This window comes from Podarcis filfolensis (genome assembly GCF_964270895.1).
Source record: "Podarcis filfolensis genome assembly, chromosome: 5".
Classification (NCBI taxonomy): domain Eukaryota; kingdom Metazoa; phylum Chordata; class Lepidosauria; order Squamata; family Lacertidae; genus Podarcis; species Podarcis filfolensis.
This window is the reverse complement of record NC_139608.1, coordinates 85,052,728-85,076,867: the sequence shown is the minus strand read 5'-3', so window position 1 is coordinate 85,076,867 and position 24,140 is coordinate 85,052,728. Positions and strand designations below refer to the sequence as shown.

Here is a 24,140-nt window from a genome sequence, read left to right as displayed (position 1 = left end):
ACACTCAGCATTAAGGATGTGTTGAAGCTACAAATATAGAATATACACACAGGCTGACAGACGGCAAAGTGAGTGCTATCATCATCAGCAATGCAACTGATACACACATTGACACAGATGGCCGCCACCCACTCGCCATTTTCCCCAACTGCTCATTATCCCAACACAGCCAGAAACGCGCATGGAAGAGGCTGTGAACAGCCCCGCCACATCAACAACACCCATTGCCAGCAAGACTCCCCGCACACCAAGATACAGGTTCCCAGTAGGAGTTCACCGTTCAGCTTTGGCTGTCAAGGGCAGCTCAGCTTCCCACCCCCAGCTTCTCCCTAATTATATTAAAACGGGCAGAGTTTTGCTGCAGCTGCTAAGGCAGCTTCCAGAAAGACTTTCCTTTTAATTAAAAGTTTGCTATTAAAAAGCATTAGCATGTGTAATGCAAATAATCCTTTGTAAATCATCTGCTCCAACAGCTAATGACGGGCTTCGCCGGAGTGGTAACGGGTGACATAAGGATGGTTAGCTAACAGGACACCGTGTGCAATTATTCACTAGTTCCTTGGGATTAACCCTCTTTCCCCCAACCAACACGCACCCCAACCAACCGAGCCACACCAGGGATAAAAAGAGAGTCAAGAACTTCCTGTCTTCTGTGCCAAAACCCCCCCTAAAAAATACGTGCACTGCCTGCCTTTCCAAACTGAAGAAAGTCATCCTGTTTTTCAGCAGATCCTTGCACATAAGAGATCCATTGCAAAAGCAACCATTGGCAGCAGAAACACCCAAGACACAACTGAAGAGCCCTCTACTAAAAGGGAAAAATCTGGGAATTTGGGACACCACTGAAGGTGGAAAACGGGGAGTCAAGTCAGAATCACTGCTGTTTGTGTAAGGGGTCAGTTCCCAGCCAATCCTGCTTATTTTTGCTAGCCGGCCCAAATCAAACCAACCTTCAGCACCTACGTGGCTTGAGGCCCAGCTATTTGATGGACTGCCTCTCCCAGTCCCTACCAACCTGTGCCTTAAGATCTGCAGGAAGGCCCTGCTTGCACTTCCAGGAGAAGTTGTAGTTTGCAATGTAACAGTGCAGAGAAGGGCCTCCTCTGTTGTGGCACCCTGGATCTGGAATTCCCTTCCCCTGGAGTTATGTCTGAGCACTCCCTCTGCTGTTTTTAGACATCAAGACAAATCTTTTTATTCAGGTCTCTGGAGACGCTGATTTATGTGACATGTTTTTGCTGTTGGATTTCTGTTATATAATATTGTTCAATTTAATACTTTAATATTGTACTGATGTGTCATGTTTTTATGAACTGTTGCTTACCACCCCGAGAACCCTTGGGTTGAAGGGCGGGTTATAAATCTGATTAGTAATAAAACAAGAAAGAAAGCATGTAGGGGTAACGTTCCAGAGAATTGTAAAGGATAGGGGAGTAGGTGCATTTTTCACCTCTAGCACCAAAATTACTTTTGGCCAGCTAGGCTAGAATGCTACACTTTCGAAGGGTGGACCTTGTAGGAGGTTCACTGAATGACAATGGAAGCGTTTGGCAACCAGCTTCCTGCAGACATAATTAGCGAAATTATCACCTAAGAAATCATCCGTGGAAAAATACGAGGAAAAATAATTCAATTTATAAAGCAGCGACTTTGGAAGATGCAAACATGATTCCAAGAGATTCGAAAGTTAAGACATGGCAAACCTTTCCTTCCATTTGTTGTCTGTTTAGGTAGCTTTAGCCCAAGGAGCATCAGTAAGTTATCATTAAAGTTAGGGCACCAGTGTTTAATCAACTAACTGATTAAAAGCATTTTGATAAATTAAAAATACAGATCTAAAACTTTTTTTTTAAGACATACAGTGGAACGGTTTCTAAACGTCTTGGAAGCCGAACGCTGAAAAGTGAATGCTTCCGTTTTCGGATGTACCTCGGAAGCTGAATGGCTTCTGAGGCGCGTTTCTCAATTTTCACCATAGACTTTGCTGACAGCCCTTTGATCCTCGGTTTTCAAACATTTCAGAAGTCAAACTGTCTTCCAGAACGGATTATGTTCAAAAACCGAGGTTCTACTGTACAGTGGTACCTTGGTTTACGAACTTAATCCGTTCCGAAAGTACATTCATAAACCAAAGCGTTCTTCAACCAAGGCGTGCTTTCCCATAGCAGCAGGGAACTCAATTTACAAATGGAACACACTCAACAGGAAGCAAAACATGTTCTTATTTCAAGGCAAAGTTCGCAAACCAAAACACCTACTTCTGGGTTTGCAGCATTCTTAATCCAAGTTGTTCATAAACTAAGCTGTTCTTAAACCAAGGTACCACTGTACTTACAAGAACTGTAGATGACAGCCAGCATCTTAAAAAGAAGCACACTCTCTCTGCCATAAAATAGGACACATGTCTGTCCTAAAATAGTATTAGGAGATTGTTAGTCTTTTAAGATGCCATGTGACTTTTTACCAATTTATTCTATAAAGCAGGCTAGCATAGGTGCCTCTCAGTTTTGTTGTTAAGTGCCACAAATGTGTGGAAGAAATAAATACTGTGGAAACGAATGATTTCTACATCTCTACTAAAATGGCCAAATGAGTGATGGAGGCAGCAGCTACCTTGCTAGTAATGTTTCAGCTTACGTTTCTTTTAGCCTTTCTGATAGCCTCTTTTTCCCTGGGAATGCCCAGCCAAAAAAAGATAGATGTTCAAAGTCTGCATTGCCTTCTCCTATGGTTTTAAGGAAACCTTGTCTGCTGGCTGCAAGACTGGCAGTAAGTTCAGCAGTCCCATTAAAATTTGGAAGGCATGAAGAGAAGCAGTAGCAACCCAGAGATGCTGAGCAGTTGAGATATAACTTCTGGCAAAGACCAAGATAAGAAATTACACAGGAGCCCAAAGGCTCAATCAGAAGACAGATAATTCCCATACTAAGAATACTAAGATAAATGGGGAAGGAGATAAGGAGGAAAAAGAAGGATATACAGACCCAAGAAAGTACTTGAAAGAAACCTAATTTCAATATGAAAGAGAGAGGGTGGTATCATCTGTGCCACCCAAAATTTACTCCTGCCTACCACCAGTTAAGAAGTTGAGCTAAAAAAAGCAGGGGGGGGGCAGACTCTTTAATTTTTAAGCAACAAACCTTATTACCGTATTTTTCGCCCTATAGGACGCACTTTTCCCCCCTCCAAAAATGAAGGGGAAATGTGTGTGCGTCCTATGGGGCAAATGCAGGCTTTCGCTGAAGCCTGGAGAGCGAGAGGGGTCGGTGCGCACCGACCCCTCTCACTCTCCAGGCTTCAGGAAGCTATCCGCAAGCCTGGGGAGCCCGCGGGAGTTCCCGCTGGGCTCCCTAGGCTTGCGGATAGCAACCTGCATCCCGAAACCCGGGGCACAAAGTGGAGCACGCCCCGGGCTTTGCGCAGCTCTCCGCAAGCCATGGGAGCCTGGCGCGACTTCGCACTGGGCTCCCACGGCTTGCAGAGAGCTGCCTGCATCCCGAAGCCTGGGGCGCGTTGAGCTCAGCGCGCCCCAGGCTTCGGGATGCAGGCAGCTCTCCGCAAGCCGTGGGAGCCCAGTGCGACTTCCCCCGCCCCAGCCTGGGGGGAAAATAATTTTTTCCCCTTTATTCCCCCCCCCCAAAAAAAACTAGGTGCGCCGTATGGGCCGGTGCGCCCTATGGGGCGAAAAATACGCTAAGTCCCCCGCAAATTAGAGTTCCAATGTACCTCTGATCTCACCATGCCAAATCTCCCACCCCAACAAGCAGAATTCTATTTACCATTCTACATTTACTATTCTACATTGGCCAACTTCCGAGAAAGGAGAATTCAAAACTTCCTCAAGCAACTTGCTCTGATATCTCCACCACATCCCCCAGCGCAATGTGTTGCCTGGGAAGTGTTTTTGCAGAGGGGGAGGTTTGATACCAAGTAGGGGAGGGAATGAAGATTACTATTTTACCCTACAAACAACTCCTGGAACCATGACAACCCAGCCATCTCTTCAGCAGCTGTGAGATCATTCCAAGGCACAACTATTCAAAGCCGGAGCTGGGAAAACAGCAAACTGTGTCTCCTATCAAAAGGGACTCAATAGCAGGTCCTGTGCCCTTCCCTCATGACTCCAGGTTCACACGGGAAAAATGGAGTCACCCCATGCAGAAAGCATGGGGCACAAACATTGGCTTAGCATACTGGCATGCAAAAGTCCATTGATGTTGCTTTGCAAAGGGAGAAACTGGGGGCACGAAACTGAAGGATGTCAGGAGCCAGAGTTTCCCAAGCTGTTTTCAAAAATTCTCTGCTTCTGAATCCATCTTAAATGCGGTTTGGACACGCTAAACTCAAGGAAGAGGCTCCGTGCAAACTTTCAAGGTTGGGAAATGGATTCCTGCCTATGAACCACTCCTCCTACCTACAGAAGCACTGGTCTCTAAAATTGCATGTTATGAGTTTGGGTTATTGCTGCTTTCTGATTCCAGGTTCCACTTCACCCTCAGTGCCCATGAATGCTGGTGGGCAGAGGATTGGATTTTGACCAAGGTGGAGCTCACTTTGGGCCAGTTACCATCTCTCAGCATAATTTTTCTCACAGGATTCTTGATGCGATTACAAAAATTGTGAGGAGGGAACTCTGAGCTACTTGAAGGAAGGGGGGGTGAACACAGATAGAATTGTAGCGTTGGAAGGGACACTGAGGGTCATCTAGTTCAACCCCCTGCAATGCAGGAATCTCAACTAAAGCATCCATGATGGATGGCCATCCAACCTCTGCCTCCAAGGAAGGAGAGTCCTGCAGGAGTTCTCACTGTCAGGAAGCTCTCCTGACCAGAGACAACCTTGGAGGGCCCAGCATGACATGGCCAAGCCACTGGGCACTGCGGGCTTCTAGAGAAGTCTTCTCCTTCTGGCTCCAGCTCACATTTCGATAGGGGTGTGTGAGGAAGTAGCACAGAGATTCCCTTTCTAGCCCTGCTTTCTAATCCAGAAAGAAAAGAATGCTTCCAACATGTTGTGCTGTGTACACACTACTTGCCAGATCCACAATTAAGAAGGGCAACCTCACAGCTGGCAAGGTTAATTATTCTAACCTGCCCTTGTGACAAGAGGGTAGTCAAGGGATATTTGGGCCTTTCCCAAATGTCCAGAGATTATTCCCACCACCACTGTCTGGATATTACTCATATTCCCATGCCCATTTGGAGAACTGAACACACAAAAACCATGTACTTATTTATATACGCTGTTGTCTCAATATTACAAGATTAATTACACAGGGTCAGGAGGCACCCAACATTAAAATAAAAAAACATTAAAGGGTTAAGGGAAGACAGTCTCTCCCCTCTTCTCAAACCCACAAAACAGAATGTAGTAAAAATAATCTCCATTTGGATGGTGGCCAGCAAGAGAGTGCTCGTGAGGAATGCGAGAGTGAACTGGTTGCAAATCATGCTTTAGTGAAGTTATGCACAAAAAGAAGAATTTATCCCCCCTGACTTATTTGCAAACAATGCACTCGGCTTTTGAGCTGCCTTTACCAGCCATAGCTCCTTTCACACCCCCTTCTTGTCCTTCCACAGAGATGGGTAGATTATGGTCCACTGGTTGATCACTTTGCCAATCTACAGCAAGTTGCTCCTAACATCTGCTGGTTGCATCATCATCATCATCATTTCTAAAGAATACCCTAAAGTGAGGAAGAGGGTCTTGTGGCCCTCTAGTTGATTTCAGACTCCAGCTCCCACCAGCCTGTCCAATAGACAGGGTCAATGAAAGCTATAGTCTGGAAAATCTGGAGAGCTACAGGTTGCCCATCCCTGCCCTAAAGCTAGGTATTATTTGCAGCCTGTTAATTGGAATGAGAAGAGCGTACATTTGCAGCTCTCCTAGCTGAACTCATCAGAAAAGATCGATCTATTGGTGCAGCCAACCCTTCATCTGAGTGGGTTGTGGGTTTTTTTGCAGTGTTTTAATTTGCATGAGCAGTTCAGAAATTACTTCACTGATATATAAAGAGGTGAACACAGTGACTCAGTGATGCTTACTCCAATAGGAGATTTGTATTTTCCTCGTTTTCATGATGAAGACTTAAGTGAAAGGTATCTCTGTAGTTTAGAGTGCAAATTCATAACTGTTGTGTAAAATTGCTATATCACATTGTATATTCATAACTATTGCATATATACATGGGCTATTTATGTCTTCCTATATGTTAAAAGGGGGAGCTGGTGTGAACTGGTTTATGTGCTGCTATCCATTTTTATCATTATTTGTGACTGTCAGGGCTGGGCTCTGAGCAGCAGTCTCCATTAAGCCAGGAACCAGTAGCTGTGGGCTGAAGCCAACATTCAGAACTAAAAAGAAAAGCAGGCTTGAAGGACAAAACCAGGAAGCAGAAGCAAATGGCAAGCTGAAAGTCGGGACCAAAGATAGCCAAAGGATACAGAACGCACCAGGGCAAAGAAAGAGCTTTGTTCCTCAAGCAAGGGTTAATTGGAACTGGAATTTTATCATCTTTCCGGTCCAAGAGGGTAAAATGGCAAGTCTGGGTGCTGGATGAGTGACCTGGAATCCTGGGCAATCACCCCCACAATCACACTGTACTTCTGAGAGACTCCAAGTGCCTAAAAAACACAACATGGCAAGCATAAATCTTACGGCTTTTCTCATGCTGGGGGTGGGGTGGGGGGCGCCATTGCAGCAATTGCACACCCACCCCTCACAAGCTTTAATTTTGCAGGTGGGGAGGAGAGAAGGGGACTGTGACCTCACAGTTCTAAAGGTGCAACACGAGGTAAGGGGCAAGGCAGTTGTGGGCGCGGGGGGGGGGGCTGACAATCACTCTTTTTTTGGTAGTAAACTGCCAAAGTCTACCACAATTTGAGGACTCCTGACCACAAGAGTTGTTCCAATTCGAATACAAGTATTAATTATGTGATGCGAAGAAAAAATGGGGAAAGGAGAAACTGTAATACCCCAAGGGTATTTTGTCAAATGAGTTCCCAGAGCAAAAAAATCTGTCGAAGCCTTAGATGTTGTTCTTGTATTTTCAACATCTCACCACTTTACGGTTCAACGTTTACGGTGCAAAGCCAGATTAACTATTCTGCGAAGTATTCTGTGCACTAGGATCCAAAGTGAAAGGGGCCCAACTTTTAGCCTACAACAGCAACAGCAACCAGCTAAGCAATATATATCATGTTTCTAGACTCAGAAAAATTAAGGAAATTGGTAGCTTGGCCGGTATAATAGAAATTGATGGTTGCATTCAACGTTAAAACTAGGGAAAATACTCCGTTGGCATGATGATTTTTCCTTGCACAACTGAATGCTCTCCCTCTGCGCCAGAGAAGATTTGGGGGTAGTAAGGAGCGTGGAGGGAAAGGGAAGAACATTCAACTGCACTAACGCTAATCTTTGCACTAGTGCTAATATTTAATCCAGTACCATGCTGATTATTTATTTTATGTGTATTCTGCTTTTCAGCTGAATTATTGATTTATCAAGCTATTTCACACTCCAGAGGAATTGTCTTCTTTCTTTCCAAATCATCAGAAATCATCTTAGATGTTTCACAGTATGTAAATTCACAGCACAATCTATACATGTTCAATGGGGTTTTGCTCCCAGGTACATGGGTATATGAGTGCAGCCTCAATCATTGCTGGTTAAAAAGCATGCATGCAACTGATTGAAACATTTATTTGCTGCCACCTCTTCCTGCAGTTCCAGTGCTATTCACTATCTGTAACCTTCATGAACATCTGTTACATAGAATCTGAGGGTATATGCAGAAATTGAAGCACTCAAGTTTATATATATATATATATATATATATATATATATATATATATATATATTTGGAAGGTTGAAAGACCTCTGTGCCATTATGCTCAGTAAATCTAAAATTCAGAACCACTTCTGTCACACACTGGGCTGATGCCACATTCACGAGCACACAAGGAGGTTGAAGAGGCAAGAAGCCCAATAGCAGAGTCAAAGCTTCCTAGTTAACGTGGACCCTGTTGCCTGCCCTAAGTTCTTCCTAAAAGGTAAAGGTAAAGGGACCCCTGACCATCAGGTCCAGTCATGGCCGACTCTGGGGTTGCGGTGCTCACCTCGCTTTATTGGCCGAGGGAGCCGGCGTACAGCTTCCGGGTCATGTGGCCAGCATGACTAAGCCACTTCTGGCGGACCAGAGCAGTGCACGGAAACACCGTTTACCTTCCCGCCGGAGCGGTACCTATTTATCTACTTGCACTTTGACGTGCTTTCAAACTGCTAGGTTGGCAGGGGCAGGAACCGAGCAACGGGAGCTCACCCCGTCACGGGGATTCGAACTGCCGACCTTCTGATCGGCAAGTTCTAGGCTCTGTGGTTTAACCCACAGTGCCACCCGTGTCCCTTCCCAAGTTCTTCCTAGGCAAGCATTAAACGTCAGCGCTAGCTTAATAAAACAAATTTACATGTTCCCAGGAAGAGATAAAGCATCAGCTCAAGGTTAGCTCGCCTACGGCATTAAGGAATTAACATGACGGTGGCAATGCTTGATGGTGGAACCCTGTGGAACGCCTTCCCGTCAGGTGTCAAGGAGATGTGTAACTATATAACATTTAGAAGACATCTGAAGGCAGCCCTATACAGAAAAGCTTTTTAATGCGTAATGCTCTATTATGTTTTCATATATGTCGGAAGCTGTCCAGAGTGGCTCAGGAAACCCAGTCAGATGGGCAGGGTACAAATGTTGTTGTTGTTGTTGTTGTTGTTGTTGTTGTTGTTGTTGTTGTTGATGATGATGTTGCTGCTGCTGCTGCTGCTGTTAAACTAAAAGGTTACAAATAGAACAGGGCCATCGCTCAAAATCAGCATGCCCCACACATTACAATCCTGCAGTTGGGGCGGGAGGAAAGAGGGGGAGAGAGCGCAAATCTAGACAGAAACCAACTCGGATGTCCTCTTCCATTTGTAAAGTTGGCTGGCATAACTGCAGCCCCATGCAGCGTTCCCTCATTCCCTCTGAAAAACCTAGTATACAGTGTAGTGTGTTCCTCTCCCTCTCGCTCCACGTCACTGGCTACTGTTGGCAATCAGGCATGGCACTGGTGTTAAAATGCCAGGCCTCCAGGTAAATTGCATTTGGTATTTCAGAGGGGGAAATGAGGCTGCTGCTTCTAGTAGTAACCCTCTTTTTCTAGCAACACTTTACTGCAGACATAAATGAGGTTGGGTGTGACTCAAAGTGATCTTCTTCAGAAATATAATCCTGCCAACTTAGCTTTCCAAAGCAACAGAGGAAATCCAAATTGGGGCTTTCTTTTCCCTTGCTTAAAAGGGAGAGAGAGAGAGAAATTTACCCCCAATGGTGCACCACAAAGAGACTGACATGATGGGCAGCTTTCCACAAAGCTGTGGAACAAGCAACAATCCTACTGCTGTTTGGCAGATTCCGTAAATAACGTGGTTTTGTCCCCAAAACCGAACTTTATTTTTTCCTCTCTTTTTTCCCAGTTCAAGTTGAAGTTTGTTCCCACGATCCCACCACTTGTTGCAGCCCTTCAGCGAACCCTCCAAGCGAACAATTATCCTGCTCCCTGTTCCTTGGGGTGACAGGAAATAAACCTGCTCACAGGATGATAACCATGGAAACACAGGCCCAGAGTGAGTGGAGCTCTCCAGCAACAGACAAAGGAACTTGCAGAGTAGAAATAAAAGACAATCCGCTCTCCCCATTTACAGAAGCTAATGGTCAAAGGGGCCAGGGATCTGGCAGCTTAAGAGCTCTGCATCTGAGACTTCTGGATCTTCTGAATGCAAGACTTCAAATGAATGCTCAGGGAGAGGAGCCAAGGAATGGATGTGGGGTGAGTCCCAAGAGTTCAGTGGAGGATGAGTATGTTAGGCAACAAGTCCCCTGTTCAACAGTTTGGACTGTGCAGCAATGGATGCGTACATAGGGAATGGCTCGCTGGTGTGGTTCTTTTACAGCACACAACCTTTGTTGGGGAGCAGGTTTGTAAACTGCCTATTTGGCGGCAAAAGCAGGATTCCCAAACCCATGGCATGCAAAGCATTGAGTGGGGTGTGGAAGAGTATGTCTGTTGCATCTGCAGGGCTATGCTTAATTCTTTCCTTGTCTGACATTTTCTTCTACAACTGTCCACTTACTCATCTGCTTTTCCCCACTTTATTTTAATGAAGCTTCTACCTGCCTTTACATTTTGGAAAATGCCTTAGGAACGTACAAAACAGTGAAACACACACAATAACCAAACTAAAGGGGGGGGGGAGCAGATAAAACAAATTTAGATTAAAATGCCTAGGACAGAAAGCTTAGGCTGCCAGAACTAATGCTTGACAGGGAAGAAAATATATTTTTGCACTGTGGTGGAAAGCCTTTGGGGAGGAGGTAAGAGGGTTCCACAACTTCGGTGCAGCCATAAAGAAGACACTTTCTCATGTCCCAATCATTAAATGCAACTCAGATGGTGGTGGGGCACAAATAAGAGCCTCTCTAGAAATTCTTAACGAGGGAACAGGGTTCATATGGAAGAAGTCTTTCAAGAGTCATAATGGCCAGTCTGAATTGGAGCTGGTATAGTTCTTGGAACAAGGAAGTTGCATGGTCAAAACAACTGGATCCAGACAGCTCTTCTGAGCCAGCAGAGGTTTCCAGACACTTCTCAAAATTCGGTCTCCCCAGCCCTATTGAAGATTTCTACAGCTTCCAACTAGGGTTACTGGGAAATGCAGTTTCCCCAGTGCTGCTGGCGCTTATTAGCAGCCCTGGGAAATGTAGTTTCCCCCAATATTCCTGGCTAGTGACTCAGAACCATGGCCACATGAGAGGCACCAGAGAAGGGAACCAGGAGAGAGGTACCTTCCTCAGGTTCAGTCTCATATCTGCACCACCAGAGAAGGAAGACTGATACACCAGTAGGTGGAAGGCAGGAGGAGATTTGCAGGAGAAGTTTGCACCATCACAAGTGCAAAGTCCTCATCACATGTTAGTGAGAAATCAGACTAGATCTTTGGGTTGTAACCTAAAGAGCAAGCAGCTATGAACTTCCAAAGCAGGGTGACAGTAAGGTCTCCCAAACATATGACAGCACAGCCCTTTACGGCCTTTGATAATTATCTACTCATTTGCTCATCATGTCATACAAAAGAGTCTCAAGGCAAAAGTAAAGATACAAATATAAATAGGAGGGCAGGTGGGCGGGGGAGGAATCACATATGAAATTAAAAACACAAGCAGCAAAGCACCGAACGTGGTCACACACAACTTCATAGAACAATAAAAAAACCCACATTCCCCAACGTCAGCATGATCACCATCAAATTAATTAATTAAAAGATGCCCGACAAAGCTGTGCGGGAAAATCAATCAAATGTCTGGGAGAAGAGGAAATTATTTTCCTGGAGCCAGAAATATATGCAAGCCAGACTCCAAAGTTCCCTGCTTCGTAGTTCCAGAATTAGTTTGCTGTTGTTGTTTTTTAAAAAAAGGGGAAAACACTGAGTTAGCTGAGAGAGGCATGTGTGGGGAATTAAGAGATGGAAACACCATGACCAGAAAAAGGAACCATGTCAGATCCCTGTGCCTGAACTAACTTTTTTACAGGGAGTCTGAGGAACGGAGGCAAAATTGTGGTGGGATTAAATTCTAGGCCAGGGGCTCTCCGGCGGGAGTCTGCCATATTCATTCAGGTTGGTGGCTGAAATGATGGAGACAGCACTTCCATCACACTAAATATTCATATTGATTTTAGCTGCACTTTTGCTGCTTCTTTTATTTCTTTTGTTGCATCTTATACCATTACAATTTAAATTCCATGGAATACAATAAGGTACAAGATGCAATAAACAACAGGATCAATGAAATTACAATTAAGACTCATACAGCATCTAGCACAGCACACGACAGTGCATCACTACAATGGGTGGATGGGGTAGTGGGAAAATCATCAAGTGGTCCACCAATATCCGCAGCAATTTTCAAGTGGCCCATGGCGCAAAAAAAAGACATTGGAAACCAATGGTTGATGGTCACACCGATTTTTTTAAAAAGGGATCCAGTGGGGATACTGGAACTTGCAGGTCAGTTAGCTTAAACCTAAGTTCTAGCTATACTGATGAAAAGCGGTAAGAGATAAAATAGCCAAGCATACAGAAGAACAAGCCTTGCTGAAGCAGAGCCAGAACGTCAAGTTGTGTGCGGCAGCTGTGAAAAAGCCCAATTCCATGCTAGGGATAAATAGGAAAGGAACTGAAAATAGGACTGCCAATATCATGATGTCGTTATAGGAATGTATGGTGTGATCACACTTGGGAGTACAGTGTACAGTTCTGGCCACCTCAACAAGGACACTGTATAGTTGAAAAAGGTTCAGAAATGGGCAACCAAAATGATCAATGGGAAGGAAAAGCTTCACCCTTTAGGACTTTTTCGTTTGGAGAAAAGGCATGTAATTATGCATGGCGTGGAGAAAGTGGAGGGATAGGATAGAAGTTTTCCTTCCTCACTCACAGTACTACAACTCAGGGCAGCTGACTGCTGAAAGATTTGGGGCAGAAGAAAGGAAGTACGTCTTCAAACAAACTGTGTAGCTAACTCCCACAAGAGGCAATGGCGGCCATTAACTTGGGTGGCTTTAAAAGGGAATTAGACAAATCCATGGAGGAGAAGGCTACTAGGCCTGATGTTCTACCTCCTATGTTCTACCTCCATTGTTGCAGGCAATATGCTTCTGGATTCCAGTTACTAGAAACTACAGGATAGGAGAGGTGCTGTTGCACTTGGCCCCTGCTTGCTGGTTTCCCAAAGCAGGTGTCTGTTCAGCCCCTGTAAGAACAGGATGCTGGTTCAGACAGGCCTCTAACTAGATCCAGCAGGCTCTTCTTAAGTCATGGAAATGGGTAAGGAGCTGTGCTGGGCACTGGAATGCCATTTCCAGAGAGCAGAAGCCTTGGGCTTATGAGGCTTCAGCTGGGATGTCCAACACCATTCTAAGTTTCCGTTTGCTAGGATGAAGTTCGGAGACCCCCTTCTAGGAAAACGCTTTTCATTTCAGAGATAGTGCACGTGCATGCACAAGGACAGGGGCCCTATAAACAGTGGTCAGCCATACAGCTAAATGAAACTTCCATATTTCAGAGGCAGTATACCTCTGAATATCACCTACTGGGGAGGGAAGAGGAAGTATGTGACCTTCATGCTTTGCTTTTTCTGGCTAGTTGCGCTTTGGTCTGTTCCAGCAAGCAGTTCTCATTCATGTAATGGATCCCTTCATTGAATATACCCTAGAGCAGAGCTAACCAAGTAAGCAGTCAGGGACAAGCCAAAGGGAGTGCAACCACTCTGCCAACCACTCTCTTCTGCTTGGGTGTGGAGGAGTTGAGGAGACAGATCAGGGGATGGGCCGATAGTGGTGAAATGCAATTTCTCTGAGGAAATGCCTTTCGAAGTGGAGGACCGAGGTAATTGCCCCTCACCCTGAGGTAGGCTACCCAAAATGTTTCTCCAGCACAAATTATCGCTCTCTACCCACCTGACTCTGGCCCCCACAAAATGGCTTGCTCACCATTTGCAGGAGAGAAAATTCCAAAAAGCTTCATGTCCCTGCTGAGCTGAAGAATTTGAAGACTTTTCTCCCATGTTACTTACCGATATTTGGGTGTTTTAATAATCGGCAGATTCGAGCCTCACGTTCCAGTTTCTGGTGATCTAAGAGTAGGAGAAAATAAAATAAAGAGTTAGTTGGCAACTTTTGCTCCAGGGCCCTCGCTCTGATCTAAACAAAAAGCCAGACAGACACACCAACAGAGCAGCCGCAAACAGAATGTGGCGGATGTCTGCGAGCAGACTTCTCTCTCCCAGAACATGCCTTCCTCCAGGATGGAAAGCAACCCTGACAATATTTATATTGAAGGTCGGCAGAGATAGCGTTAACGCGCAAATGACATGGTACTTTTCTATGCGAAAGGAATTGCTTTAGACGGCCCGTTCTTTCACTGTGTGAGACTTTCAGTAGCTATACACGAGACCTGAGTATCTTTTCTAAGGCATATATACTTAAATGTGTGTTTAGGTATATTCTGCTAATCTCCTCTATTAATAATCATATCAAGATACGCCTCTTAAGGAAAGGTGCATTGCTCAAAACACATTTGGACTGAGATGATTTGACTGCCTCAATAAATGTGTGCACCTTTTATTCATTCTCTCTCTCTCTCATATCACCATTTTTCTTTAAAATTCAAATTATTCTGGGTTCAGAATAAGCAGTTGAATGAACATTTTGTCAAGGCCAGTCCAAGACATTTTGGCACCTGAGGCAAACCCCAAAATGGCAGCCCCTCCTCCCACCAGGGAAGAAGGGATGTGTGCCAAAGATCGACAGCAGGAACAAGGTGTGGGGGAGATCAGCATCGGGATCTGTTGCCCCTGGGGATCCTGCAGCCTGAGGCAGTCACCTCACCTGGTCTCATGTGTGGGGCAGCCCTGCTTTTTGTTGATTTGTATCATTTGGGTGTAGAACTAAGTTTCCTTGGTGCAAAACATGAACAGAACTTGATATCAGGGGAAATTATTGCTTTGTTTTTGTTATGTATTCTGTGTTTTCATATTGTAATTTTTTGTTGTGAATGGCCTTGAGATCTACAGATGAAGGGCGGTATACAAATTTAAAGAGTAAAACTAAGACTAAGAATAAAACATATTGGGAAACGGTTTACAGAAGAGAGTAGGATAACAAGATTAGTATCGAAAGCCAAAGAATTCACCCTTAACCTGTTTCTAGGACAGATACACAGAAGGTTAGGTTGGGCAATCTAAACCCACAGTCGTAATGTGGAATGGCTTGGAGGTGGGGACACAGAAGTGCTGCCAGTTATCTTTATATCCTAAGGAGGACATTGATCGCAACAGAAAAGCAACGTCAGTTCCAACAGGGTTGTCATCTGGACTAGAAAGAAAAAGCATCGAGGCAGCAGCTTCTCCATAACCCTGAAAAATCAGACATGATGTGTGTATGGGGAGGGGGAGGTTAGGGAGGGAGAAGATGCCAGAGGGCCCTTTCTAGTCACCAAGGATCAGACGGAGAAGTGATTTGTCAACTCAGTGATCACGTCCCTTCTCTAACAGCAGCAAAAAGGAGAAGATCATCAAGCAAGGTGAAAACAAGGCCTGAAAGTCAACGAGGAAGACTGGCGTTTTTTTAAAGCAATGCTGGTGCTGACTTTGGGCAGCTTCACCCCTTGCAAATGGTAGAGAGTTGTTTGTTTGCTTGTGTAAAGGAGGGAGACTGCCTCCAACCTCAGCATGCACATACGTTGGTTGCACCAATATTGAGCCTGCTTTTCTCTCCCACATCAGAGAGATCAAAGTCAGGGGCTCATGATCAACAAGCTGGGTTGCAGAGGGGTTTCAAGAGGAGCTCCAGCCCCAGGAAAGAGCTGTTGTTATGGGTAAGAGAAAACCTACCACCAAAAAAGTGTCAACTGCGCCTAGTGGTTTTTGGAAAGCCTTCCATTTCACACAAGACAGGGAGGTCTCATGCACCTTCAAAAACTGTTCAGAAGCAAAATATTTCAGTAGTAGTACTATTACCACTGCAGCACAAAGTCGCATCACCCTGCCACTCTTCCTATAGTAATACGTCTCCCCCAAACTAAGAATTAGTCCTAAGGATCACATCAAGCATCCCAGGGCAAGGAAGGGAAAGTGCTTGAGCTGCATCAAAATGCAGCGTTTCAGAAGCACGGAGCAGAAGTATCAGAAGGTCTCCTCCCTTGCACCCAAAAGATGCCACAAACTGTGCAAGCAGAACCTCAGAAGATCTAGTGCAACGATCACCAAGTATGAGAACAGCAGCTGCACAGCAGAGCAATGCAGTTCTTTGCCACTCCAACACAGTGGAAGGAAAATACTGATTAATCTTTTATACAGTCTAAGAGCCTTTCTGCACATTATGTAGCTGTGGCTGCAGATTTGGCTGCAGAGCTGATCTATGTGTCACACAGAACAAGGTGGTAGAATTCTGGATGCTTCCACTTCAGACAACAAATGGGAGGGAGGCATGCTTTTGAACACCACCATCCATATGCAAAGACAAAGCCATCAAAAGTAGGTCTTCGGTGAGAAGACCCTGCTAGGATACTTCCCCCTCTTCATGGGTTAGTTTTCTGAAGGCAGGAAGTAGCCTGTGTGAATGTTCCAAAAATATTAATACCACTCCCCACCTGGCATCTGATGTGCTCATCTCAGCCTCCTAATTCATTGCGCATGACCTGCATCTTCAACCTGCTCCTGGGGGTTAAATGTTGGGGCCCCCCTTTTTTGTCTGCATGCACAAACAAATGCAAACTTGCTTCTATGGAAAGAGAGTTGGCTTTGGATTTTGGTCAGCAAACTGCTCATACATCAGGACATGGGCTCACAGGAAGGGCAGAAGGTTTCAGTATGTGACTGCAGATATCTATCTATCTATCTATCTATCTATCTATGGATATATATATGGATTAGGGACTGAGAAGTGACCATGCGCCAACAACAGGCCATAAGAGTCCCACAACCTACAAAAAAAAAATTTAATTGCCTATTCTACTCGTCAGTAATCACACAAACTATAAGGGCTAGAAATACGCTTTTCAAGAAACCAACAAGAATAGACAAAGATTTACATACCGCCTTCCACAACTACAGAAATGAAGAGCTCTAATTTATAAACCTTTGTGAAACATGTACCTGCATATAAATCTGTCCTCTGCATTATTATTTCCTACTTGCATAGTACACCCAGCTATCTTTTTAAATGCCATAAAAGGGAAAGTTTCTAAGGTTTTCAGTGAATAAAAAATATTGGGCCAAAGGAAGCTGGACTTAGCCAACACATGCCAACCACATGAAAGGAGAAATCTAGAAAATACAGCACACACTAAAGGGGTGACTTTAAGCACTTTACGAAGAAGTCTCTAACTGCCTACTCCTAAAAACTTTATTATTGCAACCTTGAACTCTCTCTCAATGCTCACCTGTCAAGATTCAGCAACCAATTTTAAGAAACTTGCTGATGAAAGTGATGATCAATTGTAAAAAAAAACACCTTCTCTCACTAGAGGAGAGTTGCGCCTGTTGTCACCACCCAAAGATCTGCAGATGATGTCCACTGCTGAAAACCTAATTTCCGATAAGCTGATGGCGATTGTGTTGGCCCAATGAGTGAGTTATGTTTGCAGTGAACCTGTTTCTTAGGGCAACAATGCAGGGAAGCAAACAGCTGATCAGGAGAGGGATGGAGACTTACCACGTGCTGCTCAGCTAGCCAGCCAAGATGGACAGCTGACCAGCTCACAGCCTCAGCAGACATGACATAACCAGTGAAATGCCACAGGCGATGTAAATCAAGAGCAATTGCTGCAGGGAACCTTACACCCTCTTGAGACGCAGGAGGCAAGAGATGTAGGGTAGAATATAGCGATACCCACATGCACAGCTTACAACAAGGAGCCATGACCTCTATGCTCCCTGAAACCTACCTCATCTAAATGCATGCCCACACATATACACACAGCTGGCTGCAAACCAAGAAGGAAAGCACTCCAGTCACAAGGTACAGGAAAACTATTTCTGGTCAGGGGGAAAGAATTCCACGCTGTTCTGTCTCCAGGGCAACAAAACAGGCGGACAAGCACAAAGCGAAGAATTCAAGCTCACTCTGGTTGTGCGGGACTGCTCCTGGAACTCCATGGCATCAGCCACCAAGCACTGTAAAAGGTCAGGCACAAAAAGAAAAAATGGTTTCGGGATCCCCATCACTGACTCACTTGGAATGCAGACGGATCATCAATCCAAATGCTTATTCCAAAAGCTCATGTGACCACCAGAATGCCTGCAGTTATAGACTTTGAAACCAAACTCAGAACAATCCACTTGGCTGCTCCCTTCCATATCAGCTTTTGAGACAATGCATTTCAAATTTTAAGTAAAGGTAAAGGTAAAGGGACCCCGGACCATTAGGTCCAGTCGTGACCGACTCTGGGGTTGCGGCACTCATCTCGCTTTATTGGCCGAGGGAGCCAGCGTACAGCTTCCGGGTCATGTGGCCAGCATGACTAAGCCGCTTCTGGCGAATAAGAGCAGCACATGGAAACACCGTTTACCTTTCCGCCAGAGTGGTACCTATTTATCTACTTGCACTTTGACGTGCTTTCAAACTGCTAGGTTGGCAGGAGCAGGGACCGAGCAACGGGAGCTCACCCCGTCGCGGGGATTCGAACCGCCAACCTTCTGATTGGCAAGTCCTAGGCTCTGTGGTTTAACCCACAACGCCACCCGCATCCCAAATTTTAAGTACTTGCCCACAAAAGGAATATTGGGAGGGCCGTGAGTTCCATCCCAGCTGCTGCAATGGACTGGGCAGTTCATGCCCATGCTGTCACCAGCAAACTTTTATTTTCATTAAAGCGATCAGCCAATATGGATTTATTCCTGGGACAATATCTCCAAAGTTTGTCGATAATAGCCTACTTGTAGTAAAATATGGCGATGGCATCAGCAACCTAGCGATAGAGACAACCACAGCCTCAAAATGGCCGTGGTCTTTCAGGTATTCCAATTATATTTAAAAAACCATTGTGTGTCTATCACTTTGCCTCCTCCACCAAGGGCCCAGAACTTTTTACCAGGGACCAGAACTACAAGTCCCAGAATATAAGGCAGAAACACACACCTCACTGGGGCTGGGTAACACCTGCTGCCTCCTCTTGCCCTTTGGTAAGCCTTTTCAGCCCTTGCAGAGGGGCAGGGCAGCTGTAGAGAGGTTTGAACAGGATGGAAGTGAGCACACCTTGTTTCTTCTTGTCAGAAATAAGGCATGCGACCACCCAGGTCTGAATTCTCACAACAGTCATATTCCTATGACAACGCAGGTAAAGTGCATTAAACTCTTGTGCTAACAGAGCATTCATGCAACTTTGAATTCCTCTTTATATTTTTGTTGTGAACGGTACATCGTCTGCTTGTCCACGTGTTCTCAGTACGTTTGACCACCTCTCAAGATACCATCTCCAAACTCAGCTTGAGGGTTCCCAAGGTGGAGGATGAGGTCTTTGTGGAATCAAGATGGCAGACCAAATTAAGCCTAATTAAACATTAGCTCTCTCCACACACACAGAAATTGATTTGGGGCCAGGCCAGGGGTTTCTTGGGTTAGGGCAGAGCTCTGGGTTGGTGTGTGGGTGTTTGCGCACAGCCCTAAAACTCACAACTTACACAATCCATTTAAAAACCTCGATATTTTCTGGTTTCTTAAAACTACCAGGCCATACCGGGCACTTTCTGCTAGTAAACAATAAATAAAATAAATGCATAGCAATGTGCAAGCCCATCCCTGGACAAACTGTAGTTAATCTTAACTATGGTTAATGGAAACAAGCCAACTTCAAGTCATAAATTATGAAGGTGGCTTATTCCAACTATTCATACTAAGATGAACCACAGTTTAGGGTTCAGACAACATGCTAAACTATGTTTAAATTAAAAGGAGATAAAAGCATTCAATCTCCTCCTTAGAAAAGAAAGTGAAGAGAGAGCAAGTCTCACAGGGGCTCATTTTCATAACTCTAAACACATTCATCATTCAGGCTTTATGCTATGACCTGTAGTAATACAAAGCTTCATATAAAATAAGGATTAACTGTCTATTTAATTATGTATTTCGAATAGCAATATAGACTTGTGAAAGTTTTGGTGAAGGTGGTTTGCAGCAGCACCAAATCCCAATTCCGAAGTCCTCATTCTAGCTCCAGTTCCTTAGAGAGCTTTTTCTTTTTTCTTTTAATGGGGTGGGAGGAAGCCTGGGGCAGAATATTTTCAGACAGACACACAAAATCAGTGGCCATCTGCAAACCCCGGGTGACCTCAGAGCTGTCAACTAGGAACATTTATGTAACACAAATAAAGAGATATGATGAAAAAGGTCAGTGTGCCTAATCAGCTGTCATGTGGAGGAGAGGAGAAGAACACAAGTATGGCTGGAGAAAAAGGACAAGTAAAACCCATCCATCTTGGCCACCTCCTACTTCCCTAAGGGTGAACAGAGTTAAAAATAGAAAGTCACAATAAAAAGTGATCAATCTCACACAAAATGAGGCCAAACTCAAATGACTTGAGAGGGGAAGAGATTTTTGGTCAGGTGCACTGGCTGTACCATGACCTTCCTGCCATGACACACCACACAACAAAGACCCTTGCATGCATTCATACAGAGAGCCTTGCCCTCCCCACCCAGCCAGAAGTTCATTCATAAATGTCCCAATGGATCTCCTGAGAGTGATGGCAAAGGAGGGTTTTCATTACTGCTTGGGGCAACTGTAATACAAAGCACCATTTTCTAGTCAAATTCTTCTCGAGGCAGAATACAGGCAGAGCAGAGAAAACTTTAAAGAGGCTGCACAGGATCCCATCCTGCCTCCCTTCTCCAAACACCTACCTAATCATCTAATAGTTATTGTTGGACTCTACACACAATTCATGGGGATGAACACTAGGCTGGACCTCACCTTTAAGGTCAGCAGCAGTGTAAGAAATAAATAAACGCAGTCGGCCCAGGAAACAGCCATGTACAGCCAAAGGCGAATTATCAGGAGGAAAGCCACAGAAGGACTAATGGGGAGGTGTTCGTTTCACATTTCAGAAGATTCCAAGCAAGGTAGGGAAGCAAGCCCCATTATTCCCAACCGTTACTCAGAAGAAAAAAAGCTGAGATAAAGGCCAAACCTGCATCTTGAAACATTCAGTTTTCATGTAGCTCTGAGGTACTAACTACAAAATGCATACACAATCAGAAGGTAAATCTCACTTCTGCTTAAGAATCAAGTATAATAATTATTTCAGCGCAGGCCTTCCATAGCCTGATTATTACAAAATGCTTAGCCCCCATTTGGTTCTCTCAGAGGCAAACAACTTGAACCTTTTGAACTTCAGGAGCCTTTAGCTGAAAGTACACCAGAGGTGGTGCTTGGTTTGCATCTCTAGGCAGTTTAGCTTTGGGTAGATGATACCTTATTTCTGCCTGGGTGCTGCTTATATATTTGCATTTCCCAGCTTTTATATCACAGCCTTTGCTTTCTTCCTCAGACATGCTGGGGGCTGCGTATTCTCTCACCTGGCTGCACATGCACTGCGCTGAGCTCAAGGCCCTCTTAGTTCCACTCTGTCTTTTGGGTCATACAGAGACTCAGGGTACTGAGGAAAATGCAATGTTACAGTAGTCCTATTCACGCATTACTCATGTCCACATACCTGGGCTAACCCTGCCTCTGGCACTGCACAGGTCTCTCTTTGTGGACATCCTCACTTGTGGGGGTTAGGGAAGTATGACATCAGGGGAGAGACGGACACAGTTTCTGCTCTGATACATGACTGCCCTACACAAGAGTAATCTAGCAGCTATGTTCAGACCAGAGGCCATCCCTTCTGCACACACAAGGCCCCAAGCAAAATCATTCCCATATCCTAGTAGGCTCTCCAAATAGCATAGCTGGCAAAGGGAGTTGAGACCAACAACTTGGGAGAGTCACCGGTGGTCATAACCAGTGGCTTAACAGTACAAAACAACTTGGCTATGTTCAGCCCATGCCCCACCAACTCCAGAGTTCACTGGATGCGACAATTTTTGAGGCCATTGCTAACAACAGCCTGATTTTTAAGTCCATTGCCTGAGACCCTTACCAGGAATGGAAGAAGCCATCTCCACTTATGGAACATGGGGTGACCTCAAGTCGTCCTATTTCCACAGTTGGCTTGCCTTGCCAGTGATAAAGGAATGGAATGAAGATGGCATTATCTTTGCGACCAAGCGGAAGTACTAAAAAGAGCTCCCCTTTGGTTCAGGAGTCCCTTGCAGCTAACAACTGCCAGCAGGAACCAAATAAAGCAGGCCACTCTTTGCTACAACAGCAAAAGACGCAAGTTCCTATGATGAGTCACTCAGCCCCCGAATCCCTTTGCTGGCCTAGATTAGCACTGCTGCCACTCAACAAGGGAGTTGTGAACCAACTATTCTAGCCTGTGGCGTGCTAGCTGCTCCTCTCCCAGCCAGCCCAAGGCCCACACAATGCCCTCCACAACAAAGAGTGAGTCAGCAGCAGGAGGCGCATTAGCCGTCAGCCCACAGCAAATTCTTTGTTTCACCCAAGCCACGGATGGCAGGCGCCGAGAAAAGTTTGCTTCCTAAGACCTCAGAAGTCTGTCTTTCAGAAGGATGAAAACAAGAGTGGTAAGGACCAAGGTAGAAAAGGAGACCATTTAAAGATATATAGCAGTGGAGCTCCCAGCTGTAGAACAGAACTCCTGTTGCTAACATGCATATTCAGTCCTAAGCAATATTCAAACAAAGTTATCAGTCTTCTCGTGACGAAAAATTGAAGAATGTACATCCAGGTCTCATCCATATTGCTGCAGCATTTGCTTTTCCCAGTGTGGACACCATCATCCCCTAGCTCCCAGACTTGACCATGCTAACAGCCCTTTGACCTTAGGAACAACCTGTGACACACTAAGTCTGCAATCCTATATGCAATGTCCTAAGAGGAACTCAGTGGGACTTATATCTGAGAACTAGAAATTTCTTATAAGGGTTGGTTCTCATAATGGGATGTGGGTGGTGCTGTGGTCTAAACCACTGAGCCTCTTGGGCTCATCGACCGTAAGGTTGGCAGTTCGAATCTGCGCAATGGGGTGAGCTCCTGTTGCTTTGTCCCAGCCCAACAAAGCAGTTCAAAAGCATACCAGCCTAAGTAAATAGATACCGCTACGGCAGGAGAGTAAACAGCATTTTCGTGCACTCTGGCTTTCATCACGGTGTCCAGTTGTGCCAGAAGCAGTTTAGTCATGCTGGCCATATGACCCAGAAAGTTGTCTGCGGACAAACACCAGCTCCCTCAGCCTGAAAGTGGAGATGAGCTCCACATCCCAAAGTCAAATTCGACTGGACTTAAACGTCCAAGGGTCTTTTATCTTTTTACCTTTACCTGTTTCTCATGTTGTTGCTTCTATTGGAATCTACTCAGACATAGTTAAGTGCATGTTCATAAGTTAAGGAAGCCTTATGGATATCAATAATACCCAAGGAACTAACTAGCCCAAGCACATAAATGGCTCCTTGATAGATTGCTTACGGTAGCAAGTCAGAATTGCTTCCAGATATGCAGGCGCAAAGTCTGGTGTTTGGGTTGTGGTGGTTTCTGTCGTTTTCATTTTCAAGCAGTTGACATACCACAAACAACTAATATGGGAATGGGCAGTTGATGGCCCATCCTATGAGCTCGTTGCCTTTTGCAAACTTATTTGTAGGGCTGCATTAACTTCATGCTACTGATCTGTTCCTGAACAGCGACAGAAACAAATTTCCTAAGAGTAGAGTTTGCACTTCAGCACTATATGCAATTAAGTTAACACTCCAGCTGCAGCTCCAAGACACCTAGGATAATGAGTATTTTTAAAAGGCACACTGTGGCCCAAGGATTTGTAAGTAAGTGCTTGGTGTAACTTTCTGTACAAGAGGAAGTGGCAGGAGCCTTGTTACCACAGCACAGCAACTTTCATATGGTGCAAAGAGATGACTGTGGAACAGCTGTACACAAGGAAAGGTTTAGTGGTAGAGAGAAATCGGGGCAGGCAGTGGACAATGCCTGCATGCAAAATGAACAGAAGCAAACCAGTATCGCAAAAGGAGGACCAGGTGCGATTATGTGAAGGTACTGGGCAGTATCCAGCCAACTTGTTCAATCTGTGCAAGGATTTCTGCTTCCGCAACAGAACTTTCTCCCCTCTTCTCCTTCTGCCCCCTAAATCTGTTCTGTGGGGTTTCCCAAACCCTTTCGAGTATATGTGGGTTGGGCATAGGGAGGAGAGACCTTGTGTGCTGACAGAGCAAGTAACTTAGATGCTGCCCATTAAGTACAAAGACATCATCTAGGTGGGGGGGGGGCAAGCCTGGAAAGCCCAACTCTGCACTCCCACAGGAACAATTGTGTGAACCTCATAAAATCCCACTGTGATACACACACACACACACACACACACACGTGTGTGTGTGTGTGTGTGTGTGTATTCTACCTCAGCAGAAGCTTAAAGAAAG

At 45.1% G+C, this 24,140-nt stretch overlaps 1 protein-coding gene across 37 annotated transcripts in view; it reads right to left on the bottom strand.

Moving 5' to 3' along the window:
* CAMK2G (calcium/calmodulin dependent protein kinase II gamma) overlaps positions 1-24,140 on the bottom strand; it is a 158,142-nt gene that overhangs the window by 80,522 nt on the left and 53,480 nt on the right. For 36 of the 37 annotated variants that reach the window (XM_083615663.1, XM_083615655.1, XM_083615665.1 and 33 more), the window contains exon 3: positions 13,664-13,723. In XM_083615663.1, coding sequence (XP_083471789.1) covers positions 13,664-13,723 — 60 coding nt within the window. Of the gene's footprint in view, positions 1-13,663; positions 13,724-17,031; positions 17,164-24,140 lie in introns of those variants that run through there. The other variant, XM_083615670.1, reaches the window with a different exon arrangement.